Source organism: Perissodus microlepis, chromosome 8 (genome assembly GCF_051167445.1).
Source record: "Perissodus microlepis isolate ML-2025 ecotype Zambia chromosome 8, ASM5116744v1, whole genome shotgun sequence".
NCBI classification, from domain to species: domain Eukaryota; kingdom Metazoa; phylum Chordata; class Actinopteri; order Cichliformes; family Cichlidae; genus Perissodus; species Perissodus microlepis.
In genome coordinates, this window is record NC_140468.1 from 9,110,495 (window position 1) to 9,130,755 (window position 20,261).

General features: G+C 41.7%; 2 protein-coding genes across 4 annotated transcripts; both read left to right on the forward strand.

Moving 5' to 3' along the window:
- Positions 1–175: 175 nt before the first annotated feature.
- On the forward strand, positions 176–3,403 carry srsf2a (serine and arginine rich splicing factor 2a). Its single transcript, XM_084937347.1, has 3 exons — positions 176–763; positions 1,096–1,444; positions 2,349–3,403. The coding sequence occupies exons 1-2, from the start codon at positions 411–413 to the stop codon at positions 1,418–1,420; spliced, it is 678 nt and encodes a 225-aa protein (XP_084793473.1). The 5' UTR covers positions 176–410; the 3' UTR covers positions 1,421–1,444; positions 2,349–3,403.
- Positions 3,404–3,510: 107 nt separating this feature from the next.
- On the forward strand, positions 3,511–20,188 carry mxra7 (matrix-remodelling associated 7). Of its 3 annotated transcripts, XM_084937346.1 has the most exons (5): positions 3,511–6,136; positions 6,862–7,081; positions 7,196–7,307; positions 8,145–8,200; positions 19,700–19,797. In XM_084937346.1, the coding sequence occupies exons 1-4, from the start codon at positions 5,861–5,863 to the stop codon at positions 8,176–8,178; spliced, it is 642 nt and encodes a 213-aa protein (XP_084793472.1). In that variant the 5' UTR covers positions 3,511–5,860; the 3' UTR covers positions 8,179–8,200; positions 19,700–19,797. The 3 variants fall into 3 exon arrangements, with proteins under 3 accessions (XP_084793472.1, XP_084793470.1, XP_084793471.1); XM_084937344.1 differs by lacking the exon at positions 8,145–8,200 and having other exon boundaries at positions 19,700–20,188; XM_084937345.1 differs by lacking the exon at positions 8,145–8,200 and having other exon boundaries at positions 7,199–7,307; positions 19,700–20,188.
- Positions 20,189–20,261: the final 73 nt, after the last annotated feature.

Below are 20,261 nucleotides of genomic sequence, written 5' to 3' on the forward strand. Positions count from 1 at the left end.
TCTACATGCTAAAAGGAAAAAAGGTCGTTAACTTTTCACAAACGGCGAACAGGGGCGTTTTAACCCAACTCATGGAACAAAGGCAGAAATAACGGTCTGCAGTCGCCGTTACAAGTAACCTCCTGTCCACAGGGGGCAGTGTAGCGTTAAAGTGACTCTTGGGACAGCCAATCAGAGGAAGCCAACACGGGCGCAAAGAAAGGGGAAAAGGAAGGGTCCTTGCCGCCATTTCACGTGAAAAACAGCGCGGTGAAAGAAACAAGCAGAACGATACTATCAGAAAAACAGCGAGATTGTAAATTCAGTTCATCAGCTACAGCTTTAACTAGCATTGTAGCGGATTAATAGCACGCTAGGGTCTAAAGGTTTTTGTCCTAATTGGCCTGCTTAGTTGTCTGGAGAAGAAGAAAATGAGCTACGGAAGGCCGCCGCCAGACGTTGAGGGGATGACCTCCCTAAAGGTGGACAACCTGACTTACCGAACTTCGCCGGAGACTCTGCGCCGAGTTTTTGAAAAATACGGCCGTGTGGGAGATGTGTATATCCCACGGGACAGGTACACCAAGGAGAGCCGAGGCTTCGCTTTCGTGCGGTTCCTCGACAAGCGCGACGCCGAAGACGCAATGGACGCCATGGACGGCGCGCTGCTCGACGGGCGGGAGCTTCGGGTTCAGATGGCTCGATACGGAAGGCCGCCAGACTCCATGTACAGCCGGAGAGGCCCTCCGCCACGGAGATACGGATACGGACGCAGAAGCAGAAGGTAATTTAGGTCGTTAGTTTAGCGCAAGGGACTGTTTACACTAAGCTGTTTGCAAAGCACATGGTGACCTAAACGAAAGTAGTTAGCATTCTTCCACTGTTTATGTTTACCAGCCAAAGATTGTCTGGTAATCCTCACTGACATGGTGGCTAGAGCGCAAGGTAGTTTACAAATGCATTATTTGGTATAAATAGTTGTTGGTAACTTAAATATATTGTTTAGTCGTGAATGAAAACAGAAAAAAATTACTTTCACATTTTCCTATTTAAAAAAAGCTGTAGGACCTTTGCTGACTAAGTTGTTATATTGTTTCTCTCTCTCTTTGTCTGTAGCCGTTCAGCCAGTCCTCGCCGTCGAAGACGTAGCCACAGCCGGTCCAGGAGCAGAAGCCGCTCTAGATCTAGGAGCCGCCACCACTACAGCCGCTCCAGGTCCCGTTCCTACTCCAGGTCAAGGTCCAAGTCTAAGTCCAAATCCAGAACCCCCCGGCGAAGCAAGTCAAAGTCACCCTCCAGATCTCGGTCCCGGTCCAGGTCCAAGTCAAGGAGTCGAACCCCAGCTTCCAACAGAGGGTCCAGGTCAAAGTCGAAGTCCAGGTCCAGGTCCAAATCCAAGAGTAGACCTAAATCCCCAGAGGACACCGGAGCAGAGTCTTAACCCAAATGCAGATGCAACATGACGGTATAAAGGGGAAAGGGTGGCTTATATTATTAGTTTCAATTATATTAACTAGGGTGGTAATCAGCACCAGTTGGGTTGGTGTTCTGCAGTCTTTGACATTATGGCCATTTACATACAAAGGTCTGCAGAATCCCTGATATTTGTGTTATTTAAATAAGAGTTGGACTGTTGTAGCCAACAGTCCTAGTTCTGTGTGTGCTTTACTTTTCTTGCATGTCCAGCCAATCTAAAGCATGCACAGGCAATGGGAGATTGGGATATTTGTTGAGTATGTATGGGAGGGAGTGGGTGGTTGGGACGTGTGGGGGGGTGCTTCACTCAAAACGTTCACCTAAATGTGGAATTCTTTCCTCCAAGCTGCGGAGTCCTGTTTGCAAAGGGAGGAGGAGGAGATGGGGGTGTTGCAGTGTGAGAGCAGTTAGTGTGTGACCCGCCCATGTGACCTGCCTGTTGCTGAGAGCGATGGCAGGTACTAAGGAGCAGGTCAACAAGGCAACGGTGGTTGCTATGGAGCAGGTCGTCATGGCGGTGGTTCGGGCTGTCAGTTGGTGTATGAGGTGGTGTGGTGAGGTACGTTCACAGGGACCACAGGCAGATGCACTGTGGTGTCCTCCGCCTCTCACAAAGGGAACGGACCCCGAGGTTTGTTTTTCAAATATGCCCGAGTGTAAGAGACTTGTTAGAGCTAGTTTTGGGGAGAGGAAGGGTGTTTTTGTTTTTTAACTATTGTGACAATAAATAGAAATGTTAGGCTTATTAAGAGAAATTAATGTCCATAGAGCCAGTTTGATGTGTCAGGAGAAAGATCAGTACAGAATTACATGTTATAATCCAGGTCAGCTGCAGGAGTTGATGTAACCTCTGGGTTTGGTTCTTGCTAACTCTGTTCTGTCTTTCCTTCCAGATCTCAAATGATTGATGCTATGCTGAGGACATCAGGAAGAGTCTCAGATTGAAGTGGACTCAAATATTGCCACTGAATGCAGACTCAAAGGTTATTGGAACTTGGTCTAACATGTTTTAAATGTCTAATTTGACTTGATCTACCTAAACAAATTCTGTAAATTTGGCATGATTTATCATTGTTTGTAAAGCTGAGCTTATTCAAAGGTATTTGTGAGGTTTTTTTTTTTCTTCCGTCATTTAAATTTTCTTTTTTCACTTTGATTTTTACACTTAATTACTCTGAACTAAAGATTTTCCTCCAGTGAAAACCCTTGTTTACACACCCTTCCCAGTTAGCTATGGAAAGTTTGAAGTTGTTTAAAAAAAGAGGGGGTGTTATTCAGTGTATTTACAGCTATGTTTTACCACTCTTACTTGGAAAATGGCTTGTTGTTCAGTGACAAGCAACCCACTTAATTTGTGACTTGCTAATCCAGCAGCATGCATTTTTCTTTTCTGTCAATTTTTTTTTCTGTCTGGTTAAAGTTGCTTTCCTATGACTCTAACCCTCTTTCTTGTGTATCTTTTGTGCACTAGGCGCAGTTGTGTAGCAGTTGAATAATGCTGGTTAGCTGTTAAGATGCGGTGCAGTGCGGTGGTGACATGGTGTGGCGTGTTGCGGTGCTGAGTGCCCGGTGTGTTCCGGGGCTCGACCCTCCGCTGCTGTTTGCCGGTTTGTAAGCTCACAGGTGTGGCAGATCATCCATCCTCTCCTGTCTTGTGACTTCACCTTCCCTCCATGTGCTGTACAGATCCTCTTCTTTCTTTTCTTTTTATTCTCCCTCCTCCTTTCCCCCCCTTGCTCCTCTCTATGGTTTATCAACTGTTGATAACTGGTCTTGCTCGCTTTGAAAGTGGTTCCAGTGGGACTCTTAGTTGAAGGGTTTCAAGGGCAGTTCTGCCTGCTTTATGATGTGTATTGCATTCCTCTGTGAACCTCTCAAATGTCTTGTAAGTGCTTACGGTGAATGCTAATAAACATTTTTGTTTAAAATAAAATAATTTCATTTCTCACACTTTGTGCTTGTTTAGAGTCTATATTGCTGCTGAGCAATATAGAACTCCAGTTAAAAGCTACAGTGTTCTACTTTTTTCTTTCTGTTTTTTGTGCTTCCACTGACTGTGCCATTTATTGGGAACAGCAGTCATTGTCCGTAAAGATTTTCAGTGGTTAACACGTCTGCCTCACATGCAAAAGTTCCTCAGGATGTGCGACACCCCCAGCCTCAGCTAGGTGGAGGTGTTGCATCCATCATATAATCTGTCACAAGTCAAAAACACTGATCCATCGATATCTGACAACTCAAAAGTGTTTATAGCAACAGACGGTTTTGATTTAAGATACTTGATAACAATCTGATGGGTGTTTTGTTCTTTTTTTTTTTTTTGTGTGTGTGTATGACCATCATCACTGTGTAGTATGTTTTAATTGTTAGCTAATATCTATCTACAATAGAAATGTGACACTTTGTCTTGAAAGCATTGCTAAGCCTGTGGAAATATGCTAAAATGAATTGTTCACACAAATGGGAAGGCTGGGGCGGCATACTGACACTACCTCAGAGGATAAATACAGCAGTCGATAACCTTCAAAGCTGGCTCCATGTTACAGATAAACTATTGGGCCCAAAAACATGTTCTGTGGACTTGCCTATAAGCAGCTGATAACTGAGCCACTATAAGCACTCCCAGAGGAGCAGGAGTTGGTGGTCTTGTAGCAAATAAATGATTTAAACTTCCTTTGATGTACATAATTTTGAATTTATATCAAAACAGAAAATAAAATTAATATAAACAGATATTTAATATGTTTAATTATGCACTCTGAAATGGATTTGTGTGTAAAACATAGGCTCCATAATTAATCCCAGCAGTTGTTGATGGGGTGCTTATAATTGTAAAACCATAACAATTATAATGCTTCATGTAAGCCAAGATGGGCATGGAAAAGTTAAAGTGGGTGAACTCTGCTAAAGTTAATGTCAACATTTTATTTTGCAACTACAGTTTTGGTGGACAATTTGTCATTTCTAGCAGAAAAGTTTATCAAACAGGAGACTACACTGGTGCTCAGGGTAGTTGTAAAACTATTTACCATCATTTACATTAGCAACATCTATGTTTGTAAGTTGATCTTTAGTCTGTATATTATTCATTTATTTATTAAAAAATTCAAACTTAAAAGTTGCAGATGCACACTGTAGTTGTTTGTTGTAGGAGGGATAGATGATGGATGGGTTTTCCTTCAAGGTCGGAAAAGTAAAAGTGATGTAATGGCTTAAATTTGCATTCCTACTAATGGCCAGTAGGGGGGGCATCTTGACCAGTATCAAAGGGTTGTATAGAATTATTTATACAGAATGTATTTGGCTCGCTTTGTCTATAACCTTAGAAACACTCTCTTAATGAGTTTATGATCTCATTTTATTGGTGGGTTTAGACCCTTTTTGGGGTCTATAGTGCAGATTCAAACACACTTCACGAAACATTAACAAAGAAAAGAGGACTTTGTTCTGATAACACAGGGTTATTGACATAAAAAGTGTTGGTTATGTGTAATTTGTTTTTTTGGGGGGGTTTTTTGCCCTTTAAAAAAACTCCTGTCCAGTAGCTTTAGCATGTAGAATCATGGTCTGAATGCTTCGTTGTCCCAAACACATTTGCTTTCCCTCGCTGACCCTAATAAATTGAGAACATTTATTAGTATTAAAATTTAGACTAAAATAAAGTATATTTATTGTGTTATTACATGAATATAGGACAGTTCAGTTAGCTTTGCATCAAAATAACTGGTACAAATTTTTTTTTTTACTTTTACTTGAGAAAAGAAGCTGATTCAGTAGTTTTACCGGAGTATTTTTTTTAACACGAGTACTTGTACTTCTACTTAAGTACAGAATATCCGTACTGTGGCCACCTCTACAGTCTATCCATCCATCCATCTCATGTAGTTCGCTCTTGGTTCACCTTCCACTTTAATCCGTGATGCAGACTACTTGGAAGGTGCACACTAAGGTGAGAACACCTTATGTATAAACTGTCGGTAAACCCGGCTTGACTTCATCAGCCTGCACCTTAGGCACACGGGCTCTGTCACAAACCATTTTAGTTTCTCGTTTTGTGCGCTAGGACCGCCGCTGATGCGATTAACTGCACAGACGGGCGGCGAGCCGAGACCCAGCACGTTGCAGAGGGCCGTGCATGCCCACCTGACAAGCACGGCAGCTTGGGGATATAACCGCAGGGATATTCGGCTCACATGGAGTGAGGGGCGGAACCAGAGGATGTGACGTCCAGCTCGGAGAGGAGATTGTACCGTGTCTCGTAAACGCTGCTCGTTAACGTTGATGTTTGGTGGGGATTACTGCAAGCAGCGGGATGGCCGATTGAGCGCATACGGTGGGTTAAAGTGAACGGAAAGCGGAACAGCAGCATTTAAGAGTCACGACACGGGGGCAAGGCACGCCTACAATGGATATAACCTTTGTATTATTTGCTATTATTTCTACGCTTCTCGCCATTGTGGTCGCAACGTCGCTTTTTAACGGCTCTTCGCCTGCAGCAGACTTTGCAAATGCGCGGAGTTATTTCGGACACAGAGATGGTGTGACCGGAGGATTAGATCAATCCGGGCCGAAACAGAATGGCCATCTACCCGATAAGAAAAAGAAGAAGGATGCGGACGACTGGTGCGAAATCAGCGGGAGCTCACACGATCACTGGGATGTAGTGAAATCTGTGCTTTCTGTAAGTAGCCTGTCTGTAATCCGCCTGGCATTTAGTGTAAACACAGATAGAGGTCTGCGTAGATCTCCCACAATCTGTTTCACAACTATCCCTCCCACTGAGAGACTCAAACCCAAGTATAGAAGCTCAGAAAAACATTTAGATCCTTATTTCTATGATTCTCGATTTAAAATGACCGTAAACTTAAAGATTGTGTAAAAAATGCACTAATTCTGATGTATTAGTGTTTACAACGTTACATGTGAATACAATATCAGTACTGATGCATTAACGTGAAATCAGAATTTTAAGGTTGTAGCTTTTCCTCACAAAGATGTTTCACCTTCTTTGTAGACAGCTGCGTATGTCAGCTGATTGGACCTTATTCAGTATAAATTTTGATAAAATGCTTACTTTGAGCCAAAGTTGAATCTCAAATGTGAATAATAAAGGTTTCTCTTATCATAGTAGGTGTATCATTCCTGATAGTTTTTGGCAATAATTCAAAAATAAGAGATGATTTGATCAGTCAAGAAAATGAGAAGTATAAACTGTACCTAGTGGTAGTTGTTTTTTAACTTAATAAAAAAAAACAACTACCACTAGGCCCCTCATTTTGGGTCTGTGTGGGAAATCCAGGATATGCTTACTGAGTGTGTAAATTCATCAGTGACATCACTGTCTGTGAGGAAAACATTGAAAAGTATGGTATGATTCTCCTCATTTATCCCTTAATTATCTAACAGGAGGAAGCACACTCCCACCCTCAATCTGAAGAACTGGAAACCCTGGCTGATTGGTCAAGGCCTGGATCTAGGAATACAATCTTAGAGGCAGAGTCATCATCCGATGCTTCATCAGGGACAGGCCGAAGGTCGCTCATTGGGCTTTCTGATACAGAGCTCCTAAAGTGTGCTTTTTCTTACCCCCAAACTGAAGGAGCATCAGAGAGAGCGGGGATGAATGGTATGCACTTTTACTCACTTGGAAAGAGCAAAATATTTTAGATTTCCTTTTTTGGTTTTTTTGGCCTTTGTTTGTTTGTTTGTTTGTTTTTAATCAAAATTTGGTCTGTTTCAGCAGAAAAGGTGGAATCAAATGCAAATAATTCCTTGAAGTACGTCCCAGGAAAGGCACGATCCCACCACTTGGAAAAGATGATGACCAAAGAGGAGCTGGAGGAGGAGCAGAGGTCAGTGAAAACTACAAATATGAAAACCAGTTTCAAGGCTCAGCCTATAGAAAAAGGCAATTTATTAATCAGCAACAAGCAATTATTATTCTCCAAAACTGTCCATCATGACACTTACCTGTACACAACCTGGTGACCAGAAATCATTTTTATTAAAGGTTCCGTGCAGAACTTTTGATTGATTTAACTGCAGTCTTTAACATGGCATAGCTAGCACTGGTTTGAAGCTGACCACCCCAGCATGCTTGAAGGTGTTGTTAGGAAACACAATCCAAAGCCACATCCATTTTTTTTGTGTTTTGCCTGTATGTGGAATCTGTCTTTTAAACAGAAATCAGGCTGTTAGAGCATTTAAAGGTTCACGTTTAGTGGCTTGCACTTTATTCTTAAAGCATCATAAAATGTTTTCTTATGGCAAATAAACTTATAAAAAACATCTATAACATTGCAAATTGAAATCTCAGAATTGGATGTCATCACTCCTTAGTTTAACATTTGTAACTCTAAAAACAATCTTAACTAAATGTGTGTTTTTCATCTATTTTGCTTTTTCAGCGCCCTCCTCCCTCTAACCTTATCTACGCTGCCTCACGTGTGGTTGTGCTTCTTTAGACTGACACTCTGAGCCTTCCATCTTTAGCTCCTGTATCACTGCACAGCTTTAGGCTAGACTGAGTAAGGCAAGATTGAGTCTTTGCCAGGCATTAGCTGATGGATGAATGGCACTCAACTTAAAAAAAAAAAACACTTAAAGTTTTTTTTGTTTTTGTTTTTTTAGCACTGCTGGGTGAAAAATAATAGTTTTTTTTTCTGCATGCCCTGCTCTTATCATTGCAGGATATACTTCACCACAAACTTTAACTGTCTGTAATCCTGAAAAAGGAGCAAACTGGGTAAAGTATGACTCATTGTCACCTGCTTGTCCCAGAAGAGTCACTTTCTGGCCATTGCATGAAAACTACTTCAAACTTGACCTCAGCAGTGTTTTCTGACTAATCAGCTCTTTAAGCTTCATTGGCCATTAAGCGACTGATGTAACTGTGGAGCGTTGCTTACCTGATCACACTCTCACTCCTCCTGCTGCCCCTTTATTCCACATTAGATGTGTGATCCTCAGGTGTCACAACAGGTGTTGATTGTATCTCCAGTGTTTGATCCTTCCAGGAATTTCCTCTCCTCTGCCACACGGTGGAGTCAGTGTAATGTAACACAAGGACCTGTGGAGACAAGCAACCCCAGTCATCTCATAAAATATTCAGGAATCAATTATAAGTCATTAAATGTTAGACAGTCTGAACTGATACAAAGTCACATTGATGCTGGTAATGTCGTTTTTATTGAAACTATTTTCTACAAGATATGACATTCAATGTCTTTGTGTTTATAACTTTTACCTGTTAGAAGTTCACAATTATTTCTGCTGTTCCCTCCTTTCTCTTAGTTGCAGTAGTAGTATAACATTTGCAGTAAAATGTTGATGCCTATAGCTCACATATGCTGGTCCAAGTCAGTTGATGAGTTTGTAGCCTTGTAGGTTTTTGTTGTGGTTTCTTTTCACTCTAAGCAAATTTCTGCGGAGCCAAAATTCATGACTGCAAACCATGGGAGGATGTTCAGTCTGCCTACATATGTCTAGGTTGGGAGCAACAACAAAAGAAAACAGGAATAAGGTGCCATGTTCTGGCCTAGTGAAAACTGAGAATTTACATTCATTTGACAACTATTGCTAGCCTGCACTGACTGTTTGTGTATTCTGCACATGGTACCACTGCTGCATACATACTGCTGCATACTTGTTACAGTTGTTTTATTCTTCACTCTAGTCAGATTGCTAAAACTAATCAAAAAATTAAACTGACTAAAAACTGCAGTTGAGAACACCCTACAAAGCTTTTGCGCTCTTCACTATATTAGAATTGCTACAAACCTTCTGCAGAATCATAAATAAGATTAAACAACCCTGCAAACTATTGATAATTTGGCTTTGTTAATGACTTTTTAGTCCTTCCATCTGGTAAATATTTAAGGACCCAGTCCCACAGACCGATCAACAACCGTCTGGTAACAAATGGTCGCTATAGGAAAAGTGCCCTGACTGATTCTGAAGTGGTGACTGGAGGTTGCTTGCTCTTGGTTTATGAAATTGGTCATAGAAAATGTTTATGGTTCAGCAAGCAGATTGCTTTGGGCACTCATAGTTTTCATAAAAGATGCCGACTTGTCTGCAAACACTTGCTCACTACTCACACTCAAAGAAATGCAACACCTGAAAAGAAGAAGGAAAAAAAAGAAAGAAAAAGCACTTTTTAAAACATGTTGATTGTAGATGTAACTTCTACTTTGAAGTCAAGTATTCTCCATTGGATTTAGGTCAGCAAAGCAGAGGGGCAGTCAGTGGTATCAATATCAATAGCCCCTTTTTTTTTTTTTTTTATCAGCTCACCACAACTTGCCACGACTCGACTCGGATCAGTTGGTTTTCCATTACAATTGAGTACCACATAATGTGCATGGTGGTCGCTACGACAAAGGTGGACGTTGAGGCAATGATATATCTGCTGCACCGGATTACAAGGCGTACTGTCAATTTTTGAGAAAATAAAAAGGATTTTAAGTGCGCCTTATAGTCCGAAATACGTTCTACGCTCGCTTCGACACCCTCAACATCAACTATCACAGAGGGATTCTACCAGTGGAGGCAGCACAGAGCTCTTCACTCACTGTGACATCGACTGAGTTTTATACAAGGTTCTGAGGAGGACTAACCCCTGAAAAGCAGCCAGCCCTGACAATATCCCCGGCTGTGCTTTGAGGGTCTGCTCTTCAGAGCTGGCTGCGGTGTTTACAGACATTATCAATTTGTCCCTCACCCAGTCAGCTGTGCCCACATGCTTCAAGTCCACCACCATAGTGCCCCTCCCCAAGAAAAAAAAACATAACCTGTTTGAATGACTATCGCCCCATCACACTCACTTCAATTGCAATAAAGTGATTTGAGAGGATAGTCCACTTCTGTACACCCTCTTCACCTATGACTACGTCCACTCCAAGAGCAAGACCTCCTCCATTAAGTTTGCTGATGACACGGCCATCGTCAGGCTGATCACTGGAGAAGAGGAGACTACTTACAGGGAAGAGGTGGCCTAGCTGGTGTCCTGGTGCCTGGAAAATAATCTCTCCTTAAATGCTGAGAAGACTTAGGAGATTATTTTTGACCCAAGGCTGAGGAGATACCAGCACGTTGCACTACACATCAAAAAGACTCGGGTGGAGAGGGTGAAGACCTTCAAATTCCTCTGCACCCTCATCAGTGAGGATATCACCTGGACCCATAACACATGGCAGATCACCAAGAAGGCTCAACAACAACTCTTCTTCCTAAGGAAGCTGAGAAAATTTGAATTAAACTCCAAACTTCTCAGCAGCTTTTACAGGTGCACAGTGGAGAGTATCCTGACAAACTCCATCATAGTGTGGTATGGGAACAGCACCACTCAGGACAGAAAGGCTCTCCAGTGTGTTATTAAAACAGCACAACTCATCTGTGGAGTACCTCACCCACCACTACAGGACATTTACAGCACTCATTTCAGGAAAAGGGCACACAACGTCAAGGACCGCACCCACCCACAGCACACAGTGTTCACACTCCTGCCATCTGGCAGACGCTACAGGAGTGTGAAAGCAAGGACAACCAGAATAAACAACAGTTTCTATCCACAGGCCATCAGGCTACTGTCAAACTTTAATTATCCATAAATGTAAATTTGCCATTTTTTACATTTATATTAACCTGTAAATTTGCAGTTTTTGTACATATCTTTACATATACACCTTAATATTGCATACTCTGTATATATTATCACTGTGATTGTGTTCCAACTACTTGTACTTTGAATTCTGATTACACCCACACATAAGCTACGTAAGTTACAAGTGCTACAAAGCCCTGTATTACTTATTTATGACTTTCTTTTAGTTGTGTGAAGGGAACCTGCAATGTATGAATGTATGAGTTTTATTGCTCTGCATAACCATTTGTGTTTTGCGGTACACATGGCAATAAACTTATTGAATCTTGAATACTATTGCAACATGAGGCCTAGCATTGTTGTGGACCAGCTGGAACCCCAGACCTACTGTATATGTGTAGGATCCTACAATGTGTCCAAGAATGTCATCCCAATACCTAACGGTAGTCAGGGTAATGTCCCAATTCGTGATTGAGGTGAGAGACAAACGACTGCAGGTCCAAGTGGGTCAAAACAATGATTTTATTGAACACACGTGTGGGGAAGATGAGCACTGTCACACAATCGGCGTCGATCTCCCCCAAACAATACACCAGCAGTCGTTTTTATAATATCAGGATGTAGTTTATGATGTCAAAGCAGATAGATAACATGCATCAGTTACAGTAACCACAAAACCTTTGACACATTCAAAAAGAACAGTTCCTTCCTCTGTTCCTCCGCCACCGCCAGATGCTTCCTGTTGATTTTCCTACTCTCGCTTACTTCTGGAACTAAACTGTCACTTATGCGGGCCCAAAATAAATGCAGTTACAAGCAGGACCAAGTCTATATACTGTGTATGTGTGTGCAGGCAAACTATGTGTCTTGACCTCAGTGCATGACGTCACTCGACAAACAAAGACATTTTAGAAGTATACTTCCTGACTTATTCTGAGTCATCTGTTACCAGGCAAACTCCAATGCTGCAGGTTTGCCGAATACACACAGGCCTCTGTTCAGGCCTGTTTATGTGGTGTATGTGCATTGTAAGCATGTATGCAATTCTTCCATAGCTCTAAGCCACTTTACTCAATAGATCGGCCGGACGTCGCGCCGCCCGAAGCTTCTGACCATCAATTAACTGACCGAGCTTCAACTCTTTAATAAGCACAAAAATGCAATGTGTATAACATGATTACAGTTGCACCTGCAATGAAAGATTATTATGTGATTATGCTAACACCTGAAATACAGACTTTAATGTAACATCCACAGCTTCAATAAATGCTTTGATGAAATGATAACTAATGCAATAGTAATGATAATGGTTATGAATAGTAACAGTAAAATAATTTCCTAATCTCCACACTCCTCCTCTTTGGCCTTTGAAAAAGGCCAACATCCCTCCTATTGTCTTACTCCTCAGGCCACTCAGCTACCTCCTCTTTGAGTGAAGTGATGCTCTGCGATCCTTCTCTTCTTACTTCGACTTCCCAGGTAGACTACTGGTTAGTTGTTGCACGGGTGAGAGGGTTTATTCTGCCTCTATTTCTTTTTTGGCACCCATGTTATTTGGAGATGAGCTTGTCTCCACCAAGCTCTCATCTGCTACTGCACACTGAGACCAATGGAACCAGGTCTCGCCTCTCCCCTTCAACTGGACCGCTGTTGTGGTACGAGCCGTCACTTCATATGGCCCCGTCCACCTAGGTTCTTTCCACTTTCGCTTGATGACCTTTAACCGCCTTAGCGTCGGGGACGGACCTGTCCACCGTGTTCACTCCTGCTGCAACCTGTTGTGTGAAACTGGACACAAGAGCTTTTAATTCTTTCCAATGTTCTGCATGCGTTCTGTTACTTTTTATGCTCTCTTCAGCCGGGACTGCTGTCCAGGGACCTGGAAACTGTCGTCCTGTCAACAGCTCATACGGCGTGTAACCTGTGGATTGGTTAACAGAACATCTTATAATCATTAATGCAATTGGCAAGGCTGCGACTCAGTTTAGCCCCGTCTGTGCGCAAATTTTGGCTATTTCGTTTTTCAAATTTAGGTTCATTCTTTCTCATTTCCCTTGGGACTGAGGATGATACACTGTCCCAAACCTGTGTTGCACCCCCAGCCTCTGTTCTACTTCTGCCAAATCTTTGTTTTTAAAATGGGTCCCGTTTAACTCCCAGCTCCACCTGGAGCCTGTATCCTGGAAGACAAATCTGTTAAATCAAACTTCACATTTGCAACCAACTATAGACCATAAGAGTGATAAAGTATTCAGCATAAAAGACAAGTATCATGTGCAGGTTTTCTCAAATCATTAAATCATCTAATCACTATTATTACCATAATTTGTCCCAAATTATGAATCATCCCAATTTATTCCACAATTTAATCGGTGACTTTTCCTTAAGCAATGTCACTCCACTCGTTTTATCACTATGAGCTCAATAGTGGCCAGCTAGTGAGCCGCATATTAAACTATTCCATAAACACTGCATCTCTTATTTGTTTTCTCATGTCACTTGTCTGTTTTCTACCGAATCCTCTACATGCACTCTTAATAAAAGCAAAACAAACATTAGCAACACACATTGACCATCCCGGTGGTCAGGCGCAGGTCGACAGGTTTCAGAGGTGCTATAAAAAGACCATAAAGTTAACCATCCATAGCTGTGGAAAGAAGTGACACTAGTTTCAATACAGGGAATGTCTCACATGTTATTCACATTGTCAAAGTAACCTTCACATTTTCCCAACAACACAGTGTAACAGCATCACCAACTCATAACCTATAAACACAGTTTCTTCACACATAAGCCCAGAAATCCTGTAGTAGAAAAACATTAACTAGTTGTCCTGTTATAAATCACATGATCAAACCACATCAAGAACTGTAATGCTGTAGACAAGAAAATGCAAATGTTAGCACTGCGCAGATGTATACACACTTTGTCACAGTTACCTCTGTGAGCAACACAAGGTAGTGAATAACACCCCTGGTAGATGCACAGACACCGAAGGTGGCATTTAAAAGCTAAATCGGTACGGCCAAAGCTCACGCAACCTCAGATGTTGCTGTCATCTTTCTGCTCCTGTAAAAGAAACACACATACATTCATCCACCCTTTCGTCCTGTCTAGGTGGAGGTTAACCTTGAGTCGTGGTCAAGTCTTGTCAGCTTTTGTCATCTTTTACCAGTCAGTTTTTTCTCTTTCACTCATTCATTCATACATTCATTCATTCTTTCTTTGCTGATAGTGGAACCTATCGTCGCATTTAGATTTCCACCCTCAGCAAAATGACGTCATTGCAAAAGAAAAAGAAGAACTTTAGATCGGATTACCTCGCTGAATCCTTTTCAGGCCGGGACTTACTTTCTAATTGTCCCAGATAAGTGACTTTCTCCAGAGCCCATTTTAATGTGGAGAAACTCACTTGCAACAATTTTCTTGACGATGTGTAGCGCTTTTAATTCCCGTCGTGCAGATCTGCTTAAAGAAAAGAAATTCACAAACAGAAATCAGTGCACTGTTCAAAAAATAAAAATAAAATGAAAAATAAAAGATAAAACTGTAAAACCAAAGTAAATAAAAATACAGAAGCCCGGTCTTAGGACTTGTCACAGAATATTCTTTCTCTTATAGGTGAAAAAACACCAAATCTAAAACTTGGTGCCATGGTAAAACCTTCCCCATACTTCAGAAACAAAAACAAAACAAAAACAAAAACAAAAAATCTGCTAGTTTCACTCATTTAAACTCTGGCTGCAGGATTCTGTTCACCCCTGCTATCATGTTCCCCAAAATAATACTAATTGAGTCGTCTATGTATCAGTTCTCAACCCACTCAATAAACCAGACAGGATGATGGTAACAGTATTACCTACTTAAAATTGTGTTTGATCCTAATGAGCTTCATTACGTGTGTGTGTGTGTGTGTGTGTGTGTGTGTGTGTGTGTGTGTGTGTGTGTGTGTGTGTGTTAGTCGGGTTAATACATTTTCTATTTCTGTGTGTCCTTTTATGTACCTTCCCCCTTTTTCTGAAACAAAACTCCGTTCACTCCAAATTTTGTTTCAGAAACATCTAAATGAAAAACTATCATAGTCAGGCACAGCTAAACCCCAAATGCTTGCAGGTTACCATAGGCAACCACACTGTGTGTTGTTAACCCCTTCTACAAATACCCTCTTTTAATGTGTTACACTTTATGTATGATTTTGTGTTATCTCTAGTGCATATTATGTGCATGTGTGGTGTCACTTTTCCATTTTTCCTAACAGTACACTTGCATAGCTCAGTGCTTGTCTTCCTCCCCCTTTTGTGGTGGTCTGGACACTGTGTCAATCCTCCACTTCCAGGCAGTCGTTTGTCTCCCTGGATTCCTTAACCCAATTTGATTCCCCACACTAAAACAGCAGCCTCTGTCCTCACCTGCTCCTTTCTCTCCGTTCTTCTCTCCCACTTTGCAGTTCAATGGCAGTCAGTTCTCTTCAGCTTTGTCCCGTGTATCTCTTTGTCCCACTGTCTCTTTCATTGCCACCTCACTCCAAACATGGCAAATGTCAAACTCAGACAGTCTTCTCAAAGGTCCTTCACACACAGTGAGGTTGCAGCTTGCTGGAAACGCATCTCCATCCATCCAATCAAGATGGTGGATATTCTCTTTCTGATGCCGTTTGCCCATAGTGCTGCTGGACCTCTCTGCTCATAACTCTGGTATTGTCTCTTGGACTGCTGTCCACTGTTGATGTTCATGCTTGTGCTTCTGGAACTGCACTCTGTGTCTTCAGGGAGAGATTAGCTTCCTTGGAGCTTGCTTGTTCAGGATGAGCACGGGAATCCGCAAAACAATTCAGCCAAAAATTCTGGCTGGGTGTTTCTATTTTTTGTTTCTAATGATTTTAACCTATAATTTTCTTCCGACTGCTGCCCATGGAGAATTGATCCAGGTCCGTTCCCCACCTGTAATCGACAGACTGAGAGACTTTGATTATTCACTGTGACTACATATATTTTCATCACTCCTAAAGAAACACATCTCTACTTATTTTGTTTTGAACTCTACTGACTTTAAACCCCAAATGTGAATTTTTATTTGCTCTTAACCGCAAACACAAAAAATCTTCTTGATGTTGTTATTAGTTATTTTCATCCACCACACTCCAAATTATGTTTTCGTTTTGTGTCCACCAGGGGAAGAAGGTGACCTCTACTATCACTGCTTCCCCCAGTTGGAGACAATTTCTCACTCACACTTCCACACTTTTTATTTTCTTTGTTTTCATCATTTTCTTTCTCTTTTTCTTTTTTTACCCCATTGTTTTATACCCACACATTAACCTGTTAACTCACTCTTCCAACCTCATTTTCATTTCACCCCAACCGTTCTCATACAGTCAGCAATCAAATCCTCCATTCATCCTTGAATACTTGATCACCTTTAAATGTCACTGTTAATTTTATCAATTTATTTATCATTACCTTAACACTAATCCACTGTTTTAGTTTTATTTATTTATTTTCAGTTCACTTTCTCCTATTTGATCACTATGATTTCTTGACTATTATTATTTCACAGAAAATCAACGAATCCACTCTTTCTCCCTCTTTTGTCATCAAGGAATTCACACACACTCGCAGCCTGGTCACTCGCCCCCACCTTTCTTTCTCTCTCACACACACACATTTTACTCCTCGTTCGTTCCACCTGTGAACCCGCCCCTCGAGGCTGGCTCACACACACCTCATGCTTTTCGCAGTCCCATTCAAACTTTCTGCGAGACACTTCTTTCTCTGCTTATTCCGGACAACGCCCTAGACGGCACACAGAGCGGGTGTCGTCCGCCCTTGTTCACCTCACAAATTTTTCAAACTGCGCCACGGATTCGATACCGCGGTTTCTCTTCCCCTAAAAAAATATAAAACCAAATTCAACCCCCCAATTGACTTCACAGTTTGCAACAACTCGTGACACGGCCTCCTGCCGCGATTTCTACACACCACAAACACACACTATTTTGTTTAATCCTCATACACTCAGCTTCTGTATCAAATCACTTTCACAGCACACCCAGCTATAATCAATATAAGCAATTCAAACAACCAATTTACACTTAATTATATACTCAGACGTGTATAAACATGACAAAAGACACCAGATGCCAAGACAAGTTATTCAACAGTTCCTTATCACTTCTTCAGAACTTCTACACCTAACTTTTTGACTAATTTAAAAGCCTCTAAGCCCAGGTCCAACCTTGCTGGTCAATCAACCCGCTCTGGGAACGCCCTCACCGACAGCGGTCAAATTTCTAAGCCCTAATTAATTTATAACCGCTTCCCGCGGCTCGACAGGAAGCTCCACCTCCAGCGTCTAAGTATCCCACTTGCGCCTTCAGCTTTACTTAAAGCTCACCTGTCAGTCACGTTGAATGGTCACGGCCGAGTCCAACTCTTCACCCAAACAGCGCAGTAAAAATGTGGTCCCTGACCACTTGGTTTTTAACGGGTGTCCGAAGTCCCACGGGCACCACCCGAGCTAACTGGACGCCGCCAGGGGTAACCGCGCGTCCACGATTACCAGTCGCTGCCACACGCTGAACAGCTGCGCTCCACGAAGTCCAACTCCGGTCCTAGACTAATTTAAATACTTTTAAAAGCATCACTGTGGACTCCAAGTACCATACAGTTTTTTTATCTGATGCCCGAATCCAATTCTGCTATTCAATCTGGGAATAAAATCCCTTAGCCAAATACCCTAATCTAAACCTTGCTTGGCTGGCGTCACAGTCAACAAATATAACACATCAACTTAAACACGTAACATATTAACTTAAACACACAACCTATTAACTTAAAATTCACCCCAGAATTAACAGCAATAAATTTTGTCAGTCAAATATTCCCCAAACTTTTACTTTTATCACTAATGACCCAAAATCACCACGGACATTTCCCCAGAAACTCTACTGAGTGAACATTTAATTTAGCTTAATTTCCAATTCAGCACCTTTGGATATTACTTTAATCAACAGGTGGTGCCTTACCTTTCTATTAAGGGCCCGTCACTCAGTCGACCTGCTGGCTCCTGTCCGTCCGTTTGACCACACCACTGGACCTCAGCCAGACCACCAACCAAAGTCCCTCCTCAATCCGGGTCACGGCACCAAAACTGTCCCGATTTGTGATTGAGATGAGAGACAAATGACTGCAGGTCCAAGTGGGTCAAAACAATGATTTTATTGAACACACGTGTGGGGAAGATGAGCACTGTCACACAATCGGCGTCGATCTCCCCCGAACAATACACCAGCAGTCGTTTTTATAATATCAGGATATAGTTTATGATGTCAAAGCAGATAGATAACATGCATCAGTTACAGTAACCACAAAACCTTTGACACATTCAAAAAGAACAGTTCCTTCCTCTGCTCCTCCGCCACCGCCAGATGCTTCCTGTTGATTTTCCTACTCTCGCTTACTTCTGGAACTAAACTGTCACTTATGCGGGCCCAAAATAAATGCAGTTACAAGCAGGACCAAGTCTATATACTGTGTATGTGTGTGCAGGCAAACTATGTGTGTCTTGACCTCAGTGCATGACCTCACTCGACAAAGACATTTTAGAAGTATACTTCCTGACTTATTCTGAGTCATCTGTTACCAGGCAAACTCCAACGCTGCAGGTTTGCCGAATACACACAGGCCTCTGTTCAGGCCTGTTTATGTGGTGTATGTGCATTGTAAGCATGTATGCAATTCTTCCATAGCTCTAAGCCACTTTACTCAATAGATCGGCCGGACGTCGCGCCGCCCGAAGCTTCTGACCATCAATTAACTGACCGAGCTTCAACTCTTTAATAAGCACAAAAATGCAATGTGTATAACATGATTACAGTTGCACCTGCAATGAAAGATTATTATGTGATTATGCTAACACCTGAAATACAGACTTTAATGTAACATCCACAGCTTCAATAAATGCTTTGATGAAATGATAACTAATGCAATAGTAATGATAATGGTTATGAATAGTAACAGTAAAATAATTTCCTAATCTCCACAGTAACATTATCTAGTCTACAAAGGTCCATGCCTCCCTGCATGGATATGCCTTCCCAGACCATAACTGACCCATCCTCAAGTCACACATGGTGAATGATGTTACAGGCAACATGTTGTTTTCTTAAGCTTCTCCAGACCCACAGTGTGAACCTCCTTTCATTTGTGAAAAGCAAAGGGCAGCGGTGGTGGACCTGCCAATTCGAGTATTCTGTGGCAAATGCCCGTTGGGCTCCACATTGCTCAGGCCACCCTCATGAAGCATGTTTCTTGATTGTTTGGTCAAAGACAGTCACACCAGTGGCTTGCCGATATTTTGGGTTCTGGGAATGCTTATACTGTTCCTGCATCCACAACAGAGCAGATACAGGTCCTACTGATGGGTTAATAACTTTCTACGGCCCTGTCCTGCTCTCATAGAGTCAATCGTCAGTGGCCTCCACCTGTAAAACCATTCCTGTTTTGAGTGTTGTGTGTTTTGGTTATTTGAGCATATTATTGAACTAAATAGTGTAAATAAAGTCTTTGAAAGTAATCCAACATGTCCAGGATTGTTTGCATTTTTCACCTCTCAGTATTTCTTTTGTTCTTTTTTTCCCAGGGTGCAGCATGAGCAACTGACTGCAATCTTTCAGCTACTGAAAGAGAACAAGGAGACTTTTGGGGAGGTGTCAGAGGGAGACATAGAGGAGCAGCTCCGACTCTACTCCATCTGAGAGCCCTGTCGTGTCATAGATGCTCACTACGACCGTTTATTCTTAAAAACTACTAAAAAACTTCTCCAGTACACCAAATGAACTTTTTTGCAGTATTCAACGTGGCTGGACAGTGCTCTCCCAATTTTCTGATTTATTGTGTTTTACTGCTTTGATTTTGTTGTTCTGACCACCTGTCATCCACACGAAGGGAAAACCAAACTAGACTGGATCAATTCTCACACTGAGCAGGTTAATATATGAATGAATCCTAAAAGAAATTAAAGGAATGCTGTTTATTTTACTTTTAAAATATATTGCAGATATAAGTGATATAAACTCTGAGTTATGTTTGTTTCTGAAGTTGGTTGTGTAATAAAACACATTGCTGCTAATATCTGTGTGTGTGGCTTTGTGTGTCTAAATACATTTGTTTGCTTATCTGTCTGCAAACTGTGGTGTAGCCCA